Source organism: Vulpes lagopus, chromosome 23, assembly GCF_018345385.1.
Source record: "Vulpes lagopus strain Blue_001 chromosome 23, ASM1834538v1, whole genome shotgun sequence".
NCBI lineage: Eukaryota > Metazoa > Chordata > Mammalia > Carnivora > Canidae > Vulpes > Vulpes lagopus.
The window spans coordinates 60734261-60755484 of record NC_054846.1 but is presented as its reverse complement, the minus strand read 5'-3'; the positions used below and the strand labels follow the sequence as shown (position 1 = coordinate 60755484).

Below are 21224 nucleotides of genomic sequence, written 5' to 3'. Positions count from 1 at the left end.
TTCCGTGTTCTTTAGGTAAATACCCAATAGTGTGAATACTGGATTATAGGGTAGTTCTATTTGTATTTTCTGAGGGAACTTAATACTGTTTTTCATAGTGGCTGCACCAGTTTGCATTACCACTCACAGCACACAAGGGTCCCTAGTTTTCCAGATCCTTGACCATGTGTGTTGATTTTAGCCATTTTGACAGGTGTGAAGTGCTATCTTATTGTTTTGATTTGCATTTCCCTGATGAGTGATGGGTGAGCATTTTCTCATGTCTGTTGGCCATTCCTTGGAGACATCTGTTCACATCTGCTGCCCATGTTTTAGATTATGTGGGTTTTTTTTTTTTTAAGATGTAATTATTTGTGAGACACAGAGAGAGGCAGAGACATAGAGAGAGGGAGAAGCAGGCACCTGATGTAGGACCTGATCCCAGGAACCCGGGATCATGACCCGAGCTGAAGGAAGAGGCTCAACCACTGAACCCCCGAGGTGCCCCTGGTTTGTTTTTTGAGTAGGCTCTCTGTCCAAATATGGGGCACAAACTCACGACTCTGAGACCAAGATTTGCATGCTATACCGACGGAGCTAGCCAGATGTGCTGAGTTATGACAGTTCTTTATACATTTTGGATACTAACCCTTTATTGGATATGACTTACAATTATCTTCTCCCATTCAGCAGGTTGTCCTAGTTTTGTTTCCTTTGCTGTGCAAATCAGACCTTTATTTAAGGGGAGACCAAACATTTTTAAAAAATGGAGAGCCTGTGAAGGAGGAAAGATTTATTCCATATTCCCAGGAAAATAACCCCCTGGGTAAGGCCCCAAGGAAGGACAGCCTGCCAAGTTTCAAGGGAGAAAAAAAGTCTGTTGTTCCTGGAGGATGGGGAAAGCAAGACTGGTTAAAACCTTGGCCAGGTGAGGGTCCTTCTGAAGACTAAAGGAAAACCACACTTAGGACTCCAGCATTGTTTGCCGTTGCCACTCCCACCTAGCCCCCAAGCCTTTGCCCACTGCCAGAAGAAACCTTAGTTACACAATCAACTGACTGCAGAAGAGGAGACCCACAAATCCAGCTAACACATCCAAGGAGGGAGGGCCTGGGTTCCGCCTATCTCACCGTACATCCTTCAGACATGTGCCAACCCCACCCTGCACTCAATTCTCCTGTGCCAGGTGCCAGGTCTGCAATGATCAGACTCCTATCTCCTATAAGTTAAATGGGGGTCCATCCTAAAGGTCCTCCCACGACAGAATGCAATGGGACAGCTCCACATACCTTGCTGATCCAGAATAGTGTATTTATAACCATCAGGAAAGGATCAGCTTTACAGAACTTCACTGGAGTCTAAATACATCCTAAAATTACTTCCAGTGAAACTGAACTTATTAACAATAGAACTGGTCTGGTTGAAACAGGACAGGCAGTTTTATGGAGATTTTTTTCTTTATTGAGAAACTTAAGACTTGGGTACATCAAATAAAACCAATTTCTGGGGGAAAAAAATCAAAACCCACAATAGAAAAAAAAAGTTAACACTGTCTGGGCCAAAGCAGAACCCAGAGAATATATTCTTTAAATTGAAAAATTCTAGGTGCTTCATAATTGACCTTTTGATACAAAATGACCTATTAAATTTCCAATTTGTGGTTCCTGGTGTTGAGGTCCATAGGACACGCTAGAAATCTTCAAACCTTGAGCTGAATTCCAGGAGGGGTTATTTGGCTTTTGAATCCTGAAAAGAAAAGCACCAGCATAAATAAATAATAGAAAAACTTTAGAGATGCACTGAAATCTCTGGCTTTTAAAAGGAAGTACTGCAGAGAGCAGTGCGTATGGACATTTGGCAGGATCCCAAGCCTCTACCCACTAGATACCAGTGACCGATCTCCAGTTGACAACCAAAATTAGGTCTCTGTTGGCAAATGTCCTGTGAGGGGCACCCCTGTCTGAGAAGCACCCACTCTGAGGCTAGCTAGGTCCCATAAAGCCCCGGGCCCTTCCTGGCCACCCTGTACTCAAAGCTACCATTCTCTTTGTTTAAATTCCAAATGAAGGGTCTGGGCCCTTACCACGTGTCCTTTTCCCTGGCTTCTGCCTCTGGTTCATCTGGTTCTCTCCTCCCTCCATCAGAAGGCACCCACCAGTCCTTCTCAGAGGTCCCAGATAGGCTTCACTCACCCCCACCCCTGCAGACGGGGGGCCAAAGGCCCCAGGGTCAGAAGTCGACTAGAACACATCCTGTAACTGTTGTCAGGTGTGTCTGCCTGTCCCACTCCGACACCAGGGCTTCTGTGCCTTGTGTTCCCAGAGCCAAGCCATGACTGCACATACAGCTGACCTCACCAACCTCAAGCCAAACCAAGAAGTACATAGAAATGACGCTGTGGGATCTGATTACGACACCACCTTGTGTATCTGTCATTACTCTAAACCAAAAAGGTCTTTCTTGAGAAAGATCTAACCAGGTGCTCCTTCTGGAGAAAACCCAGGTGACAGCCTGCCCAAAAGTTATCAGGTTATGATGGCAAAAAACATGGCTCTCTATATGCGCTGCCCCTCATCTTTTAGAAAGATAGTCACAAGTCAAAGCCACTGCAGAAAACAAAAACAGCCAAACATACGGTTTTTCCTTGTCTAAGAGGTAGCAGCAGCAACAGCGCCCACCTTCTGGGCAGCTTCTTTCTTGGCATGATGAGCCTGTAGAACCGCCACAGCTTCATCCACCTGTGAGGAATCTCCAGGTGGTTAGTGACATTGGACAAGAGGTCCTCGGCCCCTCCCAGGTGCCCGGGCCCAGCAGTGGTGTCTCCTGGTGCAGCCCGCTTGCTTTTTCTAATTTCCACCCTACAGTAGCCCTCACATCACAGGTGAGGAGACGGTCAGGAGATGGCCGATCCTCTCTCCGCCACACCCAGTGCTGAGGCCACCCCTTGTCGTCCCAGGTGGAGCAAGCAAAAGCTGCAGCATCTCAGGGCCAGCTCACCTTGGAGCGGAGAGACTCGGGGGACTCCAGCATGTGCAGCAGCTCAGAGTTGTCAATCTCCAGCAGCATGCCTGTGATTTTTCCAGCCAGGTTTGAATGCATGGTTTGGATGAGTGGGAACAAACGTTCTCCTAGGGGAAGATGTTTAATTGAAAACTGGTTGAATCCCAGTGCGGAATGGGTGCTGGTGTTCAGGTCAACACCAGGCTCTGGCCTCCTCTTCTGCAAATACGTGGTCACTCACCCAGCATCTGCTTCTGCTCCTGGGGGGGTGCTGCAGCCAGCATGGAGGCGGTCAGGGGCTCCTGCCCCTGTACATGGACGGCAGGCTGGGGGGCCTAGGAACCAGGAGAGGCAGCAGGTTAGCAACAAGGAAAGGATACTTGATGGTCCTCCGTCTGGGCAATGTGAAAGCCTACTAATGTGACAGAGATGAAGGTGGCTGTCCTTGCTGCCAAGGAACTAACTGTAAGCTTGGGGGATGAGGGTGCTACATGGGCAAGAGTGGTACAGGCATGAACACAAAACCAAATACAATAAAAACAGCATGCTATTAGGAGAGAAAGGAAAATGAGTAAGAAAATAAACCTACAAGGCTCAGCAATCATCAAATTTGTACCCAGTGTTTTTATTCTATCAAATGCTTGAGGACTGTCAACATGCATGGCCAAGGCCAGTCGCAGCCCTAAAATTACAAGTAAGGCTCTGAAAGTACAAATGACTTCACAAGAGCAATGTTCTGAGGCATCTCTTACTTAGAGTGTGAAGCAGGAGCAAGCAAGCTCAGAGGCCACAAGTCAGTGTGGCTCCTTTAAGCAAATTACTGCTGGGCTCTGGGGCCAGTCCCCCGACCCCGACCCACGATCTCTGAAGCTGAACTTCTCACATGTCACACGAAGCTGTTTCCTGCCTTCATGTCCCAATCTTGCCGAGCAGCTAAGGATCAACTTGGCAGTGGACGTAAGAAGCTCAACAAGCTAAGCAAGCACACACAGGTTGTTTTTAAAAAAAAAAAAAAAAAAAAAAAAAAGAGGGCAGAAACACCAGCTGTTTCTGCCGGGGCATTCCTGAGTGGACTATTACAAGAGAAGAATACTTTCCAGCCCTTTCTCTCCCAGTACAGAGAGCCCCTCAAAGGCAGTGTCATCCCAGAAAACACAGCACCCTGACACGGAGCAGACATTTATACCTGTTGGAGGAATCAAAGCAAGGCATCTTTTCAACCAAGAGCAAACACGGGAAATCCTTTTAGCATTCTTTTTGGCAGGCCTCACCTGCAAAGGCTGGATGGCGGGGTGAGGGCTGCGGACACTGGAGGCATATTTGTAAGGTGCGACAGCCCGAGGGGCAGCAGCGGCGACAGCAGCACGAGGTGCTAAGGTCTGCACGGCTGTGGGCACACCTTCGGAGAAGAACAAACAAAATTAAAGCTCATCAGTCTGGGCAAAGGCCCGTCAATCCCATCTTTCCCCATTCCGTGTGCATCCAATACCACCTCCAGACTGGCAGCCGTCAGTCAGCCCTTGCTGGGCGGCGCCAGCCCCACCAAAGTCCATAGCCAAGCGGTCCGGGCACTCAGACCCTACAACAGACCAGCAAATGCACATCAGTGTCGGCGCAGATGTCCAACTGGCCACGTCCCACGGAAGGAGCACTTCCAAAGCATATTCACACAACACATCGCACACAGGGCCGCTGCCGCTCCTTTCAAGGAGCAGCCAAGAGAGAGCACACAACTCTTTCCGCCTCTTGGAATACAGGACATATTCTGTGAAGAACAGTTTCCTTCCATCTCCCAACCCCGCCCAAAAGAAGAGGCTGCCTCCGTAGTCATCCAGCTAACAAGCTTCTATAATTAACCTCTTTTCACGTGAGTCCAATGAGCAAAAAATCTTAAGTCACCGACACTCCTAGAACTCCCGTTGTTTCTCTGCTCAAGTGCCAACCAGAGCACACGGCCAAGATTATGGAACCAGAACTGGAACATGAGCCCAACAAACTGACCAACCCTGGGCAGAGCCTAGCCAACCTGACTCCCTCCTCCCCAGGCCGCACTCCTCAAGGCCAGTTTGCTCACCGACTCTCTGAGCAGTAGTAGGGAGGCCACGAGAGGCCGGAGCATTACCAGTTGGAGCCAGATGGCGAAGAGCTGGACGAGGCCCAGACTGGCGTATAGCACTTGGCATTCCTTGGAAGCCTGGTGAAGACAAAAATTGTGCATCACCTATGAAGCATGGGGACTGGAGCCTCCGCTGCGCCTCAGAGGGGGTGGGGAGACCAGGACAGGCATATCCGGGGTGATCAAATCAATTTCCCCACCACCTACCTTGAGGTCTCCCACCTTGCTGCCAGCGTGGATTTGGCCTCATCTGTGCTAACTGGTTAGGGGTGTAGTATGGAGGTCTTCCCTGAGCCTGCAGGAAAGAGCATCCAGGCCCTTTTATTTGAAGGACCTTATGTCACAGGAGAGAAGTAGCTCATCTCATCTCACTGCCAGGCCTGAGGCTAATTATTTGAGCAGAAGCTCTCTCAATCCTCAAAGGCCCCAGGGAGGGAAGACAGGTTACTGGGGATTCTTTCATTCTAACTCACTACTGCCTGCAAGTAAGTGAGAGGGAATGAATAGATCTTCATTTTCATGGGTCCTCTGACAATCTGAACTCCAAGATCCAACCCCCCCACCCCCACCCCCACCCACCACAGGCTACAGGAACAGCCGTCAGGGGGCAGGTTCCAAAGATCCCTGAGCACAAGCAGACCCACCTGTGGAACTGCTGGCACAAAGTAACCACCAGCTGCAGGCTGGAACTGATTTAAGATGGCATTGGCAGGGAGTGCTCTCATTCCAGCCACCCGCTGCATATACTGGTTGGTCAGATGAGCTTTTCTCTCTTCCTTCCTCTGCGCCAGGGCGACATACAGTGGCTTGGAGCCCACGATGCGTCCATTCATCTCAGTGACTGCTTTGGTCGCCTCTTCAGGAGATGAGAAGCAGACAAAGCCAAACCCTTTGCTTCTCCCATCCTCCAACATTACCTACAAAGGGACCGGCTACTTAAGGAAAAGATGTTCTATGTTAGGGGACAGCTATTAAGAGCCAAAAAACCTGGTTTCTGCCGCAATAGTTCCAAAGTCTAGCGCAAGGGTACTCCAGACCAAGTAAGTCACAACTTCTAAGGACAGGGCCTAGGCACTTTCTTTGTTAGATCCCCAGGTGATCTCAAGTTTCTAAACACTATGATATGGCTAATGGGTAAACCCGGAACCCAAAAGCTGTTTCCTGGTACCCACCAGAGATCTGAGCAGTGTTCAGCTGTTTACCTGTAGATCTCATCTGAACCAAGATCTTGGTGTACAAAACTTTTACCATCTCTTAGCAGAGTTAGGACATGCTTTTGAAATACCACACGTGGGTAGCAGGAGTTACAAAACCAATGACTGCCACCATTAATTCGATGGGAATTAACAGCAGAAAGAGGACCAGCTAGGAGAGACAGCTGGATTCTAGGCCCAGTTCAGCCAATTCCTGAGTTGTGTGATCTTTTTTCAAAAAAAAAATTTGAGTCCATGCGCACATGGGAGTGGGTATGGGCACAGTTATGGGGGCGGTGGGCAGAGGGAGAGGGAGAGAATCTTAAAAGCAGGCTCTACACTCAGCTCAGAGCCCACACATAAGGCTTGATCTCAAGACCCTGAAATCATGACCTGAGCCAAAATCAAGATGCTTAATCAACAGAGCCACCTAGGCGCCCCTATGCTGTATGATCTTAATAAACACTTGCCCTCTCTGAGCCTCAAAGCCCATGGTATCCTCTAAGGCAAATTGCCACAAAGCCACAGGTTCCCACATACAGCTTGTCATTTAGATAGTTCTTTTCCTTATCTGAAAAGGTGACTTTGTGGCTTTCCCCTGGCCTATCTCCTCGGAAACATTGGTAGCAACAGGACATTGTGTGCTTGGCCCCATTTTGTGTCTAGCTTGGTGCCTCGACAGCTTCCTTACATGGAAGGATGTGTATCAACGCAACAGCTCTCTACCAATGAGGTGGGCCAAAGTATGTATGAAAACACAGCACCCTCATCTTGAACATGGGGCCTGGGAAACTTAAAGACACAGCTCTTTTGTTCTCTTCCTACAAATGCCAACCCGAACATTGTGCTGATAAGCAAGGAGAGCATCATTCCTCACACTGATGAAAGCCAGTCAAGGAGGTGATAAGAGGGAAGCGAGGGGCGAGGAAACAAGGAACTCCGATAGGGTGGCCTCTGATCAACTTCCTGCTACAACTAATGCGCCTTTTGTGACATTCTCAGGTTGTGTAGGACTTAAGGTTCGGGCCAACGCATGGTCACCAAGTCTTAACCAGCCCACTCGGCCTCCATTCTCGTCCATGGCAAGACTCTGACATGTGCTATAGCTCTAGGGAACAGCAACAGTGTCTGCATCGGGCTAGGACCCCAGACTTCCACACACCATCACTTCCCAACACATCCCCCACGGACCAAGGCCATGCGGCCGATAATCCTCATGTAACCAGTGTTCTCAAGCTCAAGGACTTCAATTCCTTATCTTTAGAAGGGGATTCAGCCAAGCTCACCCTGCTGCATCAGTTGATAGGATCATCAGAGAAAACCAAGCAAATAATGCACATTGCAAAACGTGCAAGAGCCATCTTTCCACTCCCTTTCCTTGCCTTTTGTTTCCTAAGGCCAGGATGGAAGTTCTTAACCCTGGCTCCCAAGTCCTCAGAGTACCTTTGTCCACGACAAGGTGTGGCAGAGTCGTAGAGACAGGCCCCAAGACAAATGGAAAACAACCTGTCTGGATTTCCTCTGCTTGTACTGTTGCACCGTCTGTCCCCACACCAGCACAGAGCAGCAAAGAATGGGAAAGATTCAGGTGCTTAGGGGTGGGCAGGAGGGGCTGCTCAGATTCACCCTACACCTCCATGCCTGGGGGACAGCGCAGTGTTCACCTAACTGGAGCACATGCCTGGATGTGTAATGAAGGCCGGGAGGAATTTGCCAGATAAACATAGTATCTATTCTCCAAAATGAACACAATTTAGATTCTACTCCTTCAATGAAACAAATGCCAATAAACCTCTAAAAAATGGTCATTTCTACTTTTGATCCCAGATCTCAGAATAAAATACCTTTGCACTGGTGATTGATCCAAAAGGAGAAAACTCTTTCCTTAGCTTCTCATCATCAATGGTGTCATCCAAGTTCTTAATGTAGAGATTCACCCCCTGAAGCAGAAGGATCACTGTTAACGCAGGTCTGTACCGCCCAGATGCCGCAAGACACAGGTTCTTAAAATGCAGTCCCCTAGACCAGCGGCAGCCCCCTCCTCGGGTACTACTTAGAAAAGCAGATTCTCAGGCCAAAACCCCAATCCACTGAATCAGAAATTGGGGGGGTGGTGGTCTTGAAGCCATGTTTTCCCAAGCCCCAAAGGGGATTCTGGTGCAGGCTCAGGGTTGAGACTCCCGCCACAGACTGACAAGACCCATAGGCTTGGCCTTCTGCACAGCTGCTCTGGCCGACCACCGGCCCCTGCAGGCCTCTTGCCACCACTTCCACAAATGGCAATCATTTAAGAACACACTGAAGCTTCCAGAATGAGTCTCTAAATGAGTAAGTCCATTTTCTGCCCTTGTTCTAAAACTGCTGTTCTATCTGGTAGGCATTTCCTTTTAAACCTGAGGATCTTGGGAGAAAGGAGAGGAAGAGACAGATTCCTAGGCCCAAAGAGAAAGCCTGCCAGTGTTTGCTAGGAAAGCCCTGGACAGGAGGCTGGGCCAGGACCACCTCTCACCTGATACCGACTAATTCTCTCTTGTTTCAACTGTTCAAATTTCCGCTTTAACTCTGCCTGCCGCTCCACTTTCTTCTGTGCACGGCCTACAAAAATGACTTTCCCACTGATTTCTTTTCCATTCATCTCTTCCACGGCCTAAAAAGGAAACACAGGTCTTAAAACCCCCACGTACAGGCAGGGGCCTTGCTCTGGGGGCCTAATGTCCCACCAAAAATTCAGAGAGAAGGAACTCTTTCCTACAGGGCTAAAAACTAATTTCATTCCATCTCTGAAGTCAGCTGAGCAAATCCAAACTTCCTCATGAGTAAAATGGGGTTACTACTTAAATGGGTTATTGGTCCAGAGGATACAGAAAAAAATGGTAATTTTATAAATACAGGCATGGCAGACATGAGCCGAAGCTGCTAATCTGGCTGTCACTAAGTCTCTCAGGCTCTCCTGTGGGGAGTGAGTGATGGACACCACAAGCCCAGCATCACGCTTTACCTAGAAGCAGCTGCTGCTACCATCAGTACGTCAGCACTCCTGGGGCTTGAGTCCCCTCGCTATGAAGGGGAGCAAACACCCATCCTGTTCTTTCAACCTACAGTGCTGAACAGCTGAGGGGACAGGAAGGTGCCAAGCGCTTTGGGAACGTAAAGGTGGGTTACCATGCAAAATCCCTCAGGCCAGAACTACATCACTATGAACGCGTGGGCAATGCCAGCTCCATTCTACTGTGTGCCAGCCAGGCCCTGCCCACACTCGGGGGCCATTTCCTGCAAATGGTTCCCCAACCCCTGTGGTACTCTCACCTTATTGGCATCCTCGTGCTTTTCGTAACTCACAAAGCCAAAGCCTTTGGATTTCCCACTGGGATCTCTCATCACCTTCACACTTAGGGTCTTACCTATTACCAAAGGACAGAACTATTAGTAACACCATCTCTGTTACAGCTCAAGGAGAGAAGGCTTCTCTAGGAGCCCAAATGAAGCCAACTCTTGCTAAACCCAGACGGGCTCTACAAAGAGGCACGTGCCTGGCTTTCTACTTCTGACCAAACTACTGAGACGGCCCTGGGGCTGGGAATGAGGTAGGATGAAGCCAAGTGTCTATTTCTATCTAACCTGTGATCCTGTCACACATAGTAGTTTATTTCTGGACCTAGGCGCCCTCACCTCTTAAACAACTAAGATATAGGACTTCTAGGTCTGGTGCATTGAGGAAGGGGGCACATGAGGCAGTGAAGCCCAACTTACCAAACTGGCTAAAGAGCTCTTTCAGACTCTCATCATCCACCTCTTCCCCAAAGTTTTTGATATAGACATTGGTGAACTCCTTGGCTTTGGCTCCAAGCTCAGCTTCCCGCTCTTTTCGAGACTTGAATCTGCCCACAAACCTAAAAAGAAACCATGGAGAACAGTGAACACCCAGAGGAACAAATCATGATTTCCAGGGGCCCAGAGGAATATAGGTTAAAGGCTGACAGGAGAGGTTAAAACACATGAGTCCCCATCCAACCACCGAGAGCAAGCTCAGAGATGTCCCAACTTCCCAGCAGAAAGAGAGAGGCAGGACTGTCCTACAAGGACCAGCCCCAGGACTCCTGGCTCAGACCAGGGCTACTCCTACCACATCACACTGCCTTCGTGAAGAAACCTGATGACCATGTTTTTAAAACGTTCATTTCTGTGCATCTATGTAAATGCATAGAAAATGTCTGGAAGGATACAAACCAAACTGTTAACAGTGGTTAGTGCTAGGGGGTGAGACTGCTAGAGTGAACTATGAGGTAGCCTTGGCTTTGGCACGTGATTCATCCAGGTATTGTTTATACTCAGTGGGAAAATGTATCCATACGCTGAAATCTTCAGATCTCTTTTCAGTGGTACCTCTGGAAGACCTGACCACTGGCCACGTACACACATTATCAGTGCAATCCATCCCCTGGTCTGTTCAAGACAACAAGGTGCCCCACAAAGAACAGACATGATTTTTGCTTGTTATAGCCAAGACTTACGGTCCCTTCTCTCCCTGCATGGCTTAGCTAGGATCCACCCCGCCCCTCATTCTGCAATAACCACACCAGAGCGACAAGGTCTATTATGAACATTGTCTTCTGCCATCAGATGAGATTTTTTTCGTTATAACCAAATTAAGTATTACTGTAAAGCCAGCCTTCTAGAAGGCCACCGAGTTATAAGTTAGCCAAGTGGAGATCTGGGGACAATTTGGCATCAACCCCTAGCAAATAACCCTATAGACAGACCTGAGTCACGGTAAGGCCACGGTCATATGGCTAGTACACAGCTCCTGGTCAGTCCAGGGCCCTCTCCACTCTGCCGTTGGCCAAGACCCCTGATCAAAGAGGGCTCAGAGCTGCCATCCAGCAAGTCCCAGTTTGCCGGTGCTCACAAAACCCAAGGACAGATGATGCTTTTAAGGGAGAGGCGGCAGGCAGGCCATGGCTTGGGCAGGAAGCCCACCTTGGCGAGTCAAAAGGGCTGCCACGGCTCGGGCAGGGAGACTCACCAGCCCTGGAGTGGAGAGGTAGGAGCAGGCCACACTTGGGCCGAGAGAACCAGTAGCCGCCTTGTGTGTGCCAGTTAATACCGAGGTGGGGCCACGGCTGGCTCATGCGATGGCTGTTGCTCCGGACTGGGACACTCACACTTTGCGGTCATTGAGGAGCATGCCGTTCATCTTCTCGATGGCCTTGTCAGCAGCCTCTTGGGTCTCGAAGTGGACAAAGGCATAACCCTTAGAGCCGTTCTCATCACACACCACCTGTCGAAGACAAAGCAGACCACTTTAGCACCGCAGGGATCTCCAGATATTTAAGAACCACATGGTCATCTACTGTCTACTCAGAGTTTCCTGTGTCTAAGAGGCCCCGAAGCCCATCCACGGTCCAGAGAGGAGACTACTGCAGGTAAAGTTTTCCAGACACTTGAAAGCACCACCAGGCACCTAGTGATGTCCCATTTATAAGTGGCAGCCACTATTAGGCTGCTTCTATTTCCAATGTTTTATTTCATTAAAAGACATTGAGATTTAGGAACAAAGCCACCATGCTGCAGAGAGAGAGACCATTTTCCAAGCCTGCAGCAGAATTGCAGTCTAACGTGGAGTCAGACATGTAAACGACCACGCCAGTTGCACAAAATTCTCCACATAAACAGGTGCATGGAGAAGGAAGAGGATGAATTTATGCTTCTGAAATGACTAAGTACAGCTGCCTGGAGACCAGAGGCACTGCTCTGGTTCTCCCCCCAGAAAAGAGAAACCCTTTGATGCCCTCCAAAGGTAGGAAACAGGAAGGATATTTTAGGCAGAGGGAAGAATAAACAAAGACACAAAAGCACCTGCTGGTCCCGCTGGGCTGTGGTACAAGACTATGAACAGGGAACTTTTAGGCTTCAGAGCCATTTCCAGCATTTCGAAAAGGACCATATCCTATCGCCCAATTCCAAGCCTTTTCCCCCTTTGCTATTTTTTTTGTTTTTCATGAGTCCATAATGCTTACCTTACAAGACAGAATGTTTCCAAAAGCAGAAAAAGTATCATAAAGTGCCTTGTTATCTATAGATTTGTCCAGATTCTTGATGAAGACGTTTCCCACACCAGATTTTCTCAAAGAGGGATCCCTCTGAGACCACATGATACGGATTGGCTTTCCCTTAATCACATCAAAGTTCATGGTATCCAAGGCCCGCTCAGCTACAAGAGAGAAACACGTTTCAGTCAAGGATATAAAACGTCACCTCATGTAGATGATTGCCACCAGCCCAGGAACAGATGACTCTAGGACTTTTCACTCTGGTGGTAATCACTCTGATAAAAGGCAACGCTATTAAAATCAAAGGGCATCAGATCCCTCTAGCCTGTGTTGCCACAGGGGGTTAGATGTTCTGGGCAAGGGCTCCAGGAGCCCTCTGGGCCTCACCCTTGGTGGGGAAGGGGGTTGGGTGAAATCATCTGAATGGCCTTCTGGCACCAAGATCAAATCCTCACACCACACACTTCACTTAAACTGTATTAGTTTAAGTGTATTAGTTTATGAAGACTTCGCTGCTTACCACCCATCATGACGTAGGTGGGAGAGGGGACACTAGCTACTTCATAAAGTGAGCGAACTTACATCCAGGATGGCTAAGCCACGAAGCTAGAGATTAAGAAACTAATCTAGACTTTCTGACTATTTTTCAGTAAGGTATTGCGTCAAATTACCAACTAGCTGCCATTCACTCTACAACCCCTCTGAAAAACAAATGACAGGACAAAACCTAGGAGCAACTCACCAGGGAAAATGTGCTATCCCTGAATTCAGTCTAGTTTTAGATTTCTGAGAACAGAAATGGATTCAAAAAGCCTCAAAATGATAGACACTATTGGTCACACGTGGAAACATTCTTTTTATTATCAGGATGATAAGGATGAAACCACATCTTTCTGCCTAAGCACACAGTGCAGTTAGTTCCGCACGCAGTGGTTTCCAGGCCTACTGAAGTCTTAATCTGAGTTCTGTGTTAGTCTTAATAGGAGTTCTCTTAATCTGAATTCAGTTCTCCATCCAGTGCCCTGGGACGCTTCCTTAGCTGCCCGACCAATCCACGTGTGTACCACTCATCACTTCAAGGACCAGAAGCTCTGATGGACCATCACCTGTCAGCAGGAATGCTTCTCTTACCAGGAGGAACAAGTTCCCAGAGCTGGGGGCCACTTTTTCTGATGTGATGACCAGCCTCCCTCCACAATGTCCTCCGTGAGGGAATGGGGTGGGGGTTCTCCTGTCCCAAGTTACCACCTCACTTAAGACAGAGGCCAAATTCCTTAATTCCACCCCTCCACAAGCTCCGCTGTCCAATTAGCCAAGGGAGGGTCTCCTTTTCACTCATTTCCAACCACCTTTCCCACTTTCTGAGGTGGGCTCGTGGGGTATGGAGTTGGTGGCAGGAGGTCAGGGAAAGCAGAGACCGTGTCAATCCAACTCGGGAAAAGTCCAGGGACAAAGTGGTCACTTGCAATGGTTGCCTGTGACCCACAGCCTGGATGGGACCCCGGCGTCTCGCTAATTAGCAGCAAGGAGCCATTTCAACAGGGCTCCTCGTGTCTTTCCACACAGCGCTGCAGAAGGCGAGTCGGCTTATCCTAACAAATCTGGCTGCACTTATTTATAGCAGGGAGAGGTCCTGCACAGGCATGTGCTGGCAGGCGCACTGACCAACAGCTTCTGCTACTATCACTAAGTGACAGGACTTTTGTTCAGAAAGTGTCAAAAAAGCAGGCAACAGCCAATGTACCCACTACTCCCACGCCCCCCCCCCCAGGCCATACTGGGCCACCTTGGTGCCCTCTGGCCAGACACAGCTCGCAGCATGCAGAGTTGATGGTAGCAGTGCCTCGGGTCTCTCAACAAGTCCGACTCTCTGGTCTCAGCTGCGGCCTGGGCAAGTGACATTCTCTGTGCTTCACGGACACTGAACGAAGTGTGGACAAAAATAGGGACCCAGAGATCCTTTGCCACAGAATGGCTGGTTTCTCCCTGTAATGGTCTCTACAGTTGTTCCTTTAATCTGAAGTCACGTGCAGTCCCTGATTAGGTTTCCTCGGGCCTGGCTCGGCCGCGCCTGCAGCATACCTCTCCCCGCTTCCAGGCAGCGAGGGCCCCGGTGTGGGCTAGCAGGCCCCGCTGAGCCTCCGGCCTTCGGGGGTTCCCCTTCCCTCTCTGGAGTCCCACTTTCTTTGCAGGGGATGAAGGAAAAGTGTTCTGACAGGGGTAAAGCTCTGTCCACAGGTGAGGCCGTAATCCCCAGGAGCCTGGCCCGTTCCCACATGGCGTTTCCCCCAGACTACCCCAGGGGGGTATCCCTTCTTCTCCACAGCTCGGGGCTTCGTCCAGAGGGTAAGGGGCTCCTCCACCCCAGGAGCTGGCCTGGCACATGCAGTGCCAGTGGTGCCAACACAAGTCCCCACTCAAGCAAAACGAACAGGATCCTTCCCACTGCCTCCCACTTGCCCTGAAAGACCCCTTACCAGTACAAAAGCAAAGAGGCTCAGTCCGGGGTGGAGGGAGGGGAGGGGGGCAGCAGCTTTAGAACCCAAAAATTTTTTTACAGGAATTGTTGTTTCCATTGTTCTGCCTTTTTTGGCAGGTCTGTGGAGGGGGACCGACCGACCGGTGCTGACAAGGGTCCCGCCGAAGCAGGACCACGTACGCGATGGGGGTTGACATGGACTTTCTCCAAATCCCATTTTCCGCTCTCCTTGAGTTCCGACCCCACCGCCACCACTGATTAGCCCAAGGTCACCCAGTTAGCAAGTGGTGGAAGAAGCAAGACTGGAACTCCCTGTCACCTGACGCCAGGATCCTCATTCTGAACCCCGGCATCCTGTGTGTGTCCCCTGCCCCCTCGGTGGGGTAGTCCCCCAGGGCTCCCTAGGATCCCACGATTCTGTGGATAGAGCATCTTATCTACTCACCGTCGGCCGGCTGCTGGAAGTTGACGTAGGCATAGCCCAGGGAGCGGCGGGTGATCATATCGCGGCAGACCCGGATGGACAGCACAGGCCCCGCAGGACTGAACTTTTCATACAGCATGGCCTCGGTGACGTCCGAGTGCAGGTCACCCACGTAGAGGGAGGCCATGGGGTAGCTGCTAGCCGCAGCGTTCATCTCCCCAGCCCCCACCACCCCGAGCCCCGCCAGGAGAACTTCTTATAGGGACCACACAGGACAAAAGGGGCTCTTCTCGAAGCCGTGGCCCGCGCCGCGGCTCACAGGTGGCAGAGGGAAGCTTAGGGACGCCGGGGCAGGCTCGGGGAGCCGCAGGACCGGAAGGAGGAGTTCAGGGACAGCTCGTTCGAGACTGCAAAACCGCAGACAAAAGGCTCTCAAAAAACAATATGGCCCTCCCTGGGAGTTTGTTAATTTGCAGGCTGTCCAAAAAAAAAAAAAAACAAAAAAAGAGCTAATAATAGTAACGTATTAAAACGGGGACTCCGCTCCGAATTATTAAAAAAAAAAATTTCTCCAAGAGAATTTTTGGAGAAAAATTCTCCAGGAGGGCAACCCGATGGTGCCCACGGCGGGCCTCCGGGACACGCGTTTCTCTATAAATATAGGCCTCGGGCTCCCGGCGGTTTAAGATTACAGCAGCCAGGGGAAGAGGGAAACCGAATCTCGGGCGGCGCCGACTCGGCAAGCCCCGGGGGCCGGGCGCGCAGCCGCCTCCCACGCCGGGCCGGCGAAGGGCAGCGCGGACACGTGGTGCGCCCCGGGCCGGCGCGCGGGGGGCGAGGGCGGCGGGCGCGGGGCTGCCACGCGGCGCGGGGGCGGCCGGGGCGGAGGCGCGTGGGCGCGGGCGGGCGGCTCACCACCGGACCGACGGGCGCGGGCAGGCCGGAAGCGTGCGCGAGTGACTTCCCCGCGGCTTCTCTGAGGAGGATGCGCTTTTTCTTTCTCTCTCTCGCTCTTTTTTTTTTAAGATTTTAAAGCGTTTTCGGGTTTTGGTTTTTGTTTCTTTTCTTTTCCTTTTTCTTTTTTTTTTTTAATCTTTTCCTGTTTTTCCTTCAGGCTGCGGGGCCTGAAAACGACGAAGGCGGCTGCGACCCGGGGCGGAGAGAGGCGGCCGGGGGAGCCACCGCTCCATTTATACCCGCCCGCCCCGGGCGCTGCTGGTCGAAGGGCGCCTCGCGACCTGGGCGCAGTCGTGCCCGCCCACTCGGCCCCGGGGGCCCGAGGCGGGGCGGCCACGCGAGAGCGACCCGGCGCGGCCGCGCGGCGCCACAGCGACCCCTGGCGCGCGGAGGACCGCTCGGCTGGGGTCCGGAGGAGACCCCGGGGCGCCCCCGCCCCGCCCCGCCCCTCCCCGCGGACTGCGCACCGCCGCGTCCTCCGCCCCCGGAGAGCGCCTTTATTTCACCCACCCGCGGGCTCCGCGCTTGGAACCCATGTGTTGCTTATTGTAAAATAAAGACGACATAAAACAACTTCTGCAGGGAGTGGCTCAGCGTGTCAGTGGGCGCCAACGCAGAAGACACTCGCGACTTTCCAGAATTCTAGGACGCGGAGTTAGAGTCCCCCCCCCCCCCGCGCCACCCCCCCGCCACCCCGAGAAAGCGGACAGCCGCATCTGCAGTAGCATCCGCGGGCGACGGCATTCAATGCTGGGAAAGCTCGAAAAGAACGAAATGCAGCCGTCCTTCTGTTTACATGGTGGTAGCGTGCCTGGAAATTTCGTTGACAGGGGAGCAAAAATATTTCTGGTGTGTGTGGCGGGGGGGTGGAGGTGGAGGGGATGAAGAGGTACAGACCTCCAGTGATGAAATAAATAAGTCACCGGGATGGAAAGTACTCCCTGGGAGTTTGTAATTTGCACGCTGTCCTGGTCTAGAAGCTCCAAATATCAAAAAGGAAAATGGTAATAATAATGTATTAAAACGGGGACTCCCCTCCGAATTTTATATATATAATAAAAAATATATTTTATGTATGTATTTTTATTATGTATATTTTTTTAAGATTTTATTTATTCATGAAAGACACAGAGGAGAGAGAGGCAGAGGGAGAAGCAGGCTCCATGCAGGGAGCCTGATGTGGGACTCGAACCCAGGACTCTGGGGTCATGCCCTGGGCTGAAGGTATGCACTAAACCACTGAGCCACCCAGGGATTCCCTACCCTCCGAATTATAAAGAAAGTAGTCAATATAGTCAATAATATTGTAAGAACTTTGTACAGTGACAGAGGGTAACTACACCTACTGTGGTGTGAGCATTTCCTAACATATAGCGCAGGTAACTGTTGAAGCACTAGGTTGTGCATCTGAAACATGTATGTCAACTATACCTCAGTAAAGATTTTAAAAATAAAAAATAAATGGAAAATAGTTTGTTTCTACAAAAAAAAAGAAAAGAAAAGAAGAAGCCATCAGTGTGTAGGCTTAACAGTTATGAAAACTTTGTTCAACTACCTAAGGATCCAACAGGTCATTTGAAAGTCATGTGGTATATGGGACAAGTCTTCATTATTGTGGGCCTGTCTCTACGTGTTGCAAGATATACAGCATCCCTTCTTCCATAAATGCCAGGAGTCACCCTCCTCATCATCATGACACACACGAATCTAGAAATTACCAAAAGACACCCAGGACACTCCCATTGAAAATCACTGTGAGGGGATCCCTGGGTGGTGCAGCGGTTTGGCGCCTGCCTTTGGCCCAGGGCGCGATCCTGGAGACCCGGGATCGAATCCCACGTCGGGCTCCCGGTGCATGGAGCCTGCTTCTCCCTCTGCCTGTGTCTCTGCCTCTCTCTCTCTCTCTCTCTGTGACTATCATAAATAAATAATAAAAAAAAAAAAAAAAAGAAAATCACTGTGAGTAAAGGAATGAAGAAACACACATATTTATAGATTAGTTTTTTCAAAGAAATAGTTAATTGGGGCTCAGTCTGTGCCGATGCCAGAGAGAAGTGCTAGAGGATACCATGGCAGACAAGGTGAAGTCCCTCTCAGCCTCAGGCAGTGTATAGTCCAGCTGGTATGTTGCATCAAGAAACACCTTTATGGACTATTCCTTCTGTGGATAGATCCCCTCCTCAGGGAAGCCTTCCCAGACTACCCTGTGGCCTAAAGTAGCCTGCCAACACTGTTTATTGTTACCATCTTGTTTTCTTGTTTTCAAGGCTCTTATTAACCTAAAATCACCTTGCTCAAACGTGTTTACACATTAGGTATCTGTCTTTTCCTCCCCATATATAAGCTTCATGAAAGCAGGGATGTAGAACAGTGCCTAACATGGCATACTCTAAATGTTCAATAAATATGTGTTAAGTAAACAGATGAATACTAGGCACCCGTGAGCAAAGCCCACACAATCCCTGTCCTCACGCAGCTGTCTAGTTGGAGGTGGGGGAGCGCAGGGGGGGTTGCTAACTGTATGACCTCGAGCAAGCAAGTTCATATTTGACTTCCTTTTTTTTTTTTTAAGATTTATTTATTTATTCAGAGAGAGCAAAAGAGAGGCAGAGGCACAGGCAGAGAGAGAAGCAGGCTCCATGCAGGGAGCCCAACGTGGGACTGGATCCCGGGTCTCCAGGATCACACCCCGGACTGCAGGCGGTGCTAAACCGCTGCACCATCGGGGCCGCCCTCATATCTGACTTCCAATCTGTAAGCAAACTAATAAAGGTACTCACTTAGTAGGAGTTTTGTGAGAATAAGCTAAGTCACATAACACACACGAGTCACTGCTGTAAATGTTAATTGAGATTATTCTCAAGCTACACTGAGAAGAGAAGGTTACCCACAGGAAGGCAGGGAGAACAGCATGTGTAAAGTTCCTGAGGGGGAGTGGGCCAGAGCTGAGCCTGCAGGACTGGGCACAGTGGGTGGTGGAAAAGACCTCCTGCTCTTGGAGACTTGAAACACTTTGGACTTTATCCTGAGATCAAAGGGTAGGACTGAAGGATTTTAACAGAGAAGTGCCTTGGCTTAAATTACACTTTTTAAAAAGATTGTATTTATTTATTGGAGAGAGAGGGACAGAGCGTGAGCTGGGGGTGGGGGACAGGGGCAGAGGGAGAGGGTGAAGCAGGCTCTCTGCTGAGTGGGGAGCCCGACTTGGGGCTTGATCCCAGGACCCTAGGACCATGCCCTGAGCTGAAGGCAGTCTCTCAACTCACTGAGCCTCCCAATTTGGGTGCCCCCCAAACTGCATTTTTAAAAACACCTCTCTGGCCACACAGAGGAAAAGGATTAGAGGGTGGGGACAGGGAGACCTGGAAGTGATCGCCACTGAGGTAGTGGCTGTGGAGATGGAGGAACTGACATGACTTATAAAAAAAAATTAGTGTGATTTGTGATGAATTAGTTATGGGAAGCGAAAGGACAGGCATCACAGATGGTTGCCAAGGTTCTGGGAAATCAAAAAAATTAGGATTCCCTACATCTAAACACGGGACTATCACTTAATTCATCGTAGGGGGAGAGATATACAAAGTCACTGGAAAAAGCCACCTGGACTCCAGGCCTGCAAAATTCAAACAGAACTTGATCTGAGTTAAAAGCAGGCTGGGAAGAGGCTGCACAAATTACCAGGCCAGTCAACCTGCTGAATGGGAGAAGATATTTGCAACTAATATATCTGATAAGGGGTTTATATCCAAAATTTCCAAAGACTTAGACCACTCAACACCAAAAACAAAACAAAACAAAAAAAACAAATGATCTGATTAAAAAGGGACAGAAAACTTATACAGACAATTTTCAAAAAAAGACCTCCAGATGGCCAACAGACACATGGAAAGGTGCCCAACATCACTCATCATCAGGGAAATGCAAATTAAAACTGCAATGAGACGTCGCCTCACACCTGTTAGAGGGGTTAGAATCAAAAAGACAAGAAATAACAAGTGTTGGTGAGGGTTTGAAGAAAAAGGAACCTCAATGCACTGGTGGTGGGAATGTACATTGGTGTACAGCCCCTGTGGAAAACAGTATGGTTCCTCAAAAAATTAAAAATAGGAAAACCAAATAATCCAGTAATTCCCCTACTGTGAATTTACCCAAAGAAAATGAAAATACTAATTCAAAAAGACATATGCACCCCTATGTTTATCATAGCATTATTTACCATAGCCAAGATGTGGAAGCAACTCAGGTGTCCCTTGACAGATGAAGAGATAAAGAAGATGTGTCTATATATACATATATTTATATATATTTATTTATATATCATTATATATATATATATATATATATATATGACTATTATCAGCCAGAAAAAAGAACGAGATCTTGCCATAACATGGATGGACCAAGAGGGTATTATGCTAAGTGAAGTAAGTCGGACAGAGAAAGACCAATGTCACATGAATTCACTTACATGTGGAATCTAAAAAACAGAACAAACAAATAAACAAAAAGTAGAAACAGACCCATAAATACAGAGAACAAACTGACAGTTGCCAGAGGGGAGGGAGGTGGGCAGTTGGGCAAAGTGGGTGAAAGTGAGTGGGAGACCCGGGCTTCCAGCTCTGGAATGAATGAGTCACAAGGTATAGCACAGGGAATATAGTCAATGGTGTTATGACAGCATTCTGGTAGATGGTACCAGATGGTAGTGATGCTTGTGGTGAGCGTAGCACGAGGTGCAGACTTGTATCTGTGTTGTCCACCTGAATCTAATGTCACATCGTATATCAACTATACTTCAATTCAAAAACAAAATAAAACAAACCAACAAAAACTTACTAGGCCAGTGATCTAGAAGGAAGCCAGAGCATATGAGTTCAAATCTGCCTTCGCTGAGGTGGGAAGGAATGCAGCTGTGTCGTCGTGGCCCCCCCACGACGGGGCTGGAGGCCCAGGGAGGGCAAGGCCTGCGGCTGGCAGCCCCCACATGCGCACACACATCCGCACACACTTGCAGGGACACACACCC

General features: G+C 49.5%; 1 protein-coding gene and 1 non-coding gene across 6 annotated transcripts; both read right to left on the bottom strand.

Annotated features, from left to right (window-relative positions):
- Nucleotides 1–1417: 1417 nt before the first annotated feature.
- Nucleotides 1418–16474, bottom strand: PABPC4 (poly(A) binding protein cytoplasmic 4). 5 transcript variants are annotated; one of them, XM_041738976.1, is made up of 16 exons: nt 15263–16474; nt 12306–12499; nt 11451–11566; nt 10039–10178; nt 9595–9689; nt 8798–8935; nt 8133–8228; nt 5740–6012; nt 5303–5390; nt 5054–5173; nt 4472–4558; nt 4251–4378; nt 3221–3314; nt 2977–3107; nt 2658–2717; nt 1418–1725 (listed from the first exon to the last, which is right to left on the bottom strand). In XM_041738976.1, exons 1-16 carry the CDS (start codon nt 15453–15455, stop codon nt 1708–1710), a joined length of 1971 nt encoding a protein of 656 aa, XP_041594910.1. In that variant the 5' UTR covers nt 15456–16474; the 3' UTR covers nt 1418–1707. The 5 variants fall into 5 exon arrangements, with proteins under 5 accessions (XP_041594910.1, XP_041594912.1, XP_041594909.1 ...); XM_041738978.1 differs by having other exon boundaries at nt 2615–2717; nt 5102–5173; XM_041738975.1 differs by having other exon boundaries at nt 2615–2717; nt 15263–16473.
- Nucleotides 7746–7880, bottom strand: LOC121481702. The gene has a single exon (XR_005985372.1). It is a non-coding gene; the product is annotated as a small nucleolar RNA SNORA55 (small nucleolar RNA).
- Nucleotides 16475–21224: the final 4750 nt, after the last annotated feature.

What these genes read in the sequence shown, in the direction of transcription:
- PABPC4 (XM_041738975.1), bottom strand. Translation starts at nt 15,455, where the DNA reads ATGAACGCTGCGGCTAGCAGCTACCCCATGGCCTCCCTCTACGTGGGT. An exon ending in GCAAGGTGGGAGACCTCAAG is followed by an intron (nt 5,174 to 5,302) that starts GTAGGTGGTGGG and finishes TGTCTTCACCAG; the next exon opens with GCTTCCAAGGAATGCCAAGT. An exon ending in CCGCCATCCAGCCTTTGCAG is followed by an intron (nt 3,315 to 4,250) that starts GTGAGGCCTGCC and finishes CCTGGTTCCTAG; the next exon opens with GCCCCCCAGCCTGCCGTCCA.